The sequence below is a fragment of the Eurypyga helias genome, unplaced genomic scaffold, assembly GCF_000690775.1.
Source record: "Eurypyga helias isolate BGI_N326 unplaced genomic scaffold, ASM69077v1 scaffold35139, whole genome shotgun sequence".
Lineage (NCBI taxonomy): Eukaryota > Metazoa > Chordata > Aves > Eurypygiformes > Eurypygidae > Eurypyga > Eurypyga helias.
Window position 1 is genome coordinate 5,526 of NW_010272011.1, and position 2,799 is coordinate 8,324.

Genomic DNA, 2,799 nt, shown 5'->3' on the forward strand with positions numbered 1-2,799 from the left:
GGTGGGAAGAGAAAACCCCACCGGTTTAAAATGAGAGAATAGAAAGCGCACTGAAGTGAATACATACTACCTTTTTTCTTCTTCTTTTGGAAGGAAAATTTTTGCTCAATAGCTTTCACTTCTTCCGCCGAGATGAAGTGACGGACGTTGTAGCTCACCCCCACCCTGTTGAGGTGGCCCCGCACGTGGTTCGCCAGCCCGATCCCGTTGTGAAACCTGTCCGGGCAGTAGGGACATTTCCTCTCCTCGTTCTTCAGCATGGGAGAGTCGGAGTCCAAGAGGTCGTCGAGCTCCAGAGGACCCTCCAGAGGAGAATCCAGTAGGAGCATATCCAAGGGAAGAGGCTCTTCCATCATGAATTCCCGGGAAGGGAGCGATGTTTTCTTCTTGAACGGTTTCCCCCGGGGCCGCTTGGTCGCTCTGGGGTGCGGGTTCACTTCCTCCAGGACGACGATGGGGACCATCTTCCGCAACTGCTGCTGCTGCTCCTCCGAAGCGATGGAAGAATCCGTGGCTTTCAGGGTGTCCCTGAATGTCCTCTTGAGGTCCAAGGCAGCTTGAGGGATGGTGACGGGTTTGACACCCCTGCCCTCGCCCAAATCCACGTCCGTGCTTCCGGAGATCTCCCCTTCCGCGCTCCCGGCGTCGTTGGCCAACACCCACTTGTGCCTGAGCTCCTCCAGCCCTGCCGGATGGCTCCGGAGGCCGTCGCCTTCTCCTTCCAGGTGCTGAGCTGCTGCTTTTTTTTTCAGCTGCTGCAGAGCAAACTGGGAATAAGCTTTAGCGGAGGGAAAACCGGAGAGCCCCAGGTTTTTATGTGGAGCAGCGTATGGCGCTGCCTTCCTGGCATGAAACCCTGAAGCCTGGTAGTCCTTTTTACTAGCCCCGTTACTTTTGTCCAGCCTGGGGTGAGTTAGGGCAAATCCGTGGACCGCTTCGTAATGCGACGTGCTTTCTCGGTGCGGCGGAGGGAAGAGCCTGTCCGCTTTGCCAAAATAATCCGTCTCGGCAAACCAGCCTGGCCTGGCCGGGCTGTAGGCATCTCTGCTCGTTCCCGGTTGACTGGGATCCTCCTCGTACACTTCCGTGTCCCAGGAGAGGTGGGAATGGGCGTATTTCATGTGCTCCTTGAGGACGTTCTCGTTGGGAGCTGGGAAGCTGCAGAGCAGACAGGTGCTGAGGCCTTTGCTGCCGTGAGGCGGCACCTGCATCTGCAGGGACGCCTGTTCGGTTGGTTTGAAGGGTTTGTAGATGCCCTGCGCGGGGCTATCCCGGATTTCTCCGCTGCCCGCGCTCCCGAAGAGGTTCAGGTTCTTCGCCCCCTGGTCCTTCCTCTCCTTGACGTGCATCTTGGCGTGCTGGACGAAGATCTTGGAGGAGTTTGTGCCGAAGACGCACTTGGGGCACTGCAGCCGGGCTTCCCGCCCTTCGTCTGGGAACTCATTCAGCTTCTGGATCTCCTCGATAATTTTTTCCCTGGACTCTTGGTGGAGCCTTTTGTGCTGCTCCAGCGACGCAGGGTCGCCGAAGGCCCACCCGCACTCATTGCAGCAGAACTGGCACTGCCCTCCCAAAGCGTCTCTGTCTTGGTCCCGCCCCGGTCCGCGGTTGTGCTGCAGCATGTGATCCATCAGATGTTCCTTCTTCTTGAAGTAAATGCTGCACTCGATGCAGGTGTAGACCGTCGGGTCCTCCTCCGGGCCCAGCTCCTCCTTGCCCTGCTCTTCCAACAAGACGCTGCACACGTAGGGCCTCATCTCGATATCGTAGGAGCTGCAGGGAGCGGGCTCCAGAGACATCAGCGGGAGCCGCTCCCCCGAGTCTTCAGCCTTTACCGTCCAGGACTGTTTGCCGACGGTGAGGTCCGTGCCGAGCTGAAGATCCGGCTTCTGGACCGTCCACTTGGCCGCGTTGAGCGGGTTGATCTCGCCCAAGTCCGCGTCGACCATCAGCCCCTTCCTGTGGGATGAGGAGCTCTCCAGGGATTTGGACTTGCCGAGGCCAGGGTTTAGCGTTTTCCTGAACACCGTCGGCGTCAGCGGAGGAGGCACTTCACGCGCAGCCTGTCCCCGAAAGGGCGCGTTGGTTGCTACATCTGTCGCCCTGTCTTTGTAGTGAGGACTTGGGCTTTTGTTGGGTCTGGAAATCCAGTCGATCCTCGGGATTCCCCGCTTGCTTTTATCTAAGTGCTCTTTGCTGAGGCCTTCAAGTTGCTTTGGTTCGTTTTGAAGATATTTCTCTTCCCCGCCGCCAACCAACGCCCCAGCGCAAGGGCTGGGCGTCTCCGCTGCCGCTTGGCCACCGTCCAGGTCTTCCGAGTCGCTCTCCGCTTGTTTGGGGCCCACCTGGACGGTATTTACAACCTGGGGCTCCCCGGCGAACGTCGGCTCCTTCCCGCACCGCACGTCCTTCGAGTCCTTCAAGCCAGAGAGTCTCTCTAAAGTGCTTTCTTCCCTCCCGTCGCCCGCTCTCGTCTCCAGAGCGGAGGCGTCCCAGGTCACGCTGCCGGACACGGTCATGTTTCGCAGGTCAAGGGAGCTCCTGGCATCCGTTCTGTACAGAGCCTTCTTGAACTCGAAATGCTCTTCGTGCGCGGAGCTGCAAGTAAGTTTTGAGAGTTAACAACCGCTGAATGGGGTAACGGGAAACATTTCCAGTCACAAAGGGGTTGTTCTGGAACCAGCGCGAGCCCGCGCGGCGTTACGGGGCCGGGGATTCCACGGCGACTCCCGTATCGCCCCAAATATTAAAGACTTGGGACAAAAACAAGCCCATCGCTTCCCCCCCTTCCACTGGCCA

General features: G+C 58.5%; 1 protein-coding gene across 1 annotated transcript in view; it reads right to left on the reverse strand.

Annotated features, from left to right (window-relative positions):
- LOC104515144 (protein Wiz-like) overlaps positions 1-2,799 on the reverse strand; it is a gene marked incomplete at its 3' end in the record, with an annotated part of 5,741 nt that overhangs the window by 328 nt on the left and 2,614 nt on the right. Inside the window, exon 3 of the mRNA XM_010159005.1 lies at positions 71-2,598. Within this exon, the coding sequence (XP_010157307.1) occupies positions 71-2,598 (2,528 nt within the window). The remainder of the gene's footprint in view (positions 1-70; positions 2,599-2,799) is intronic.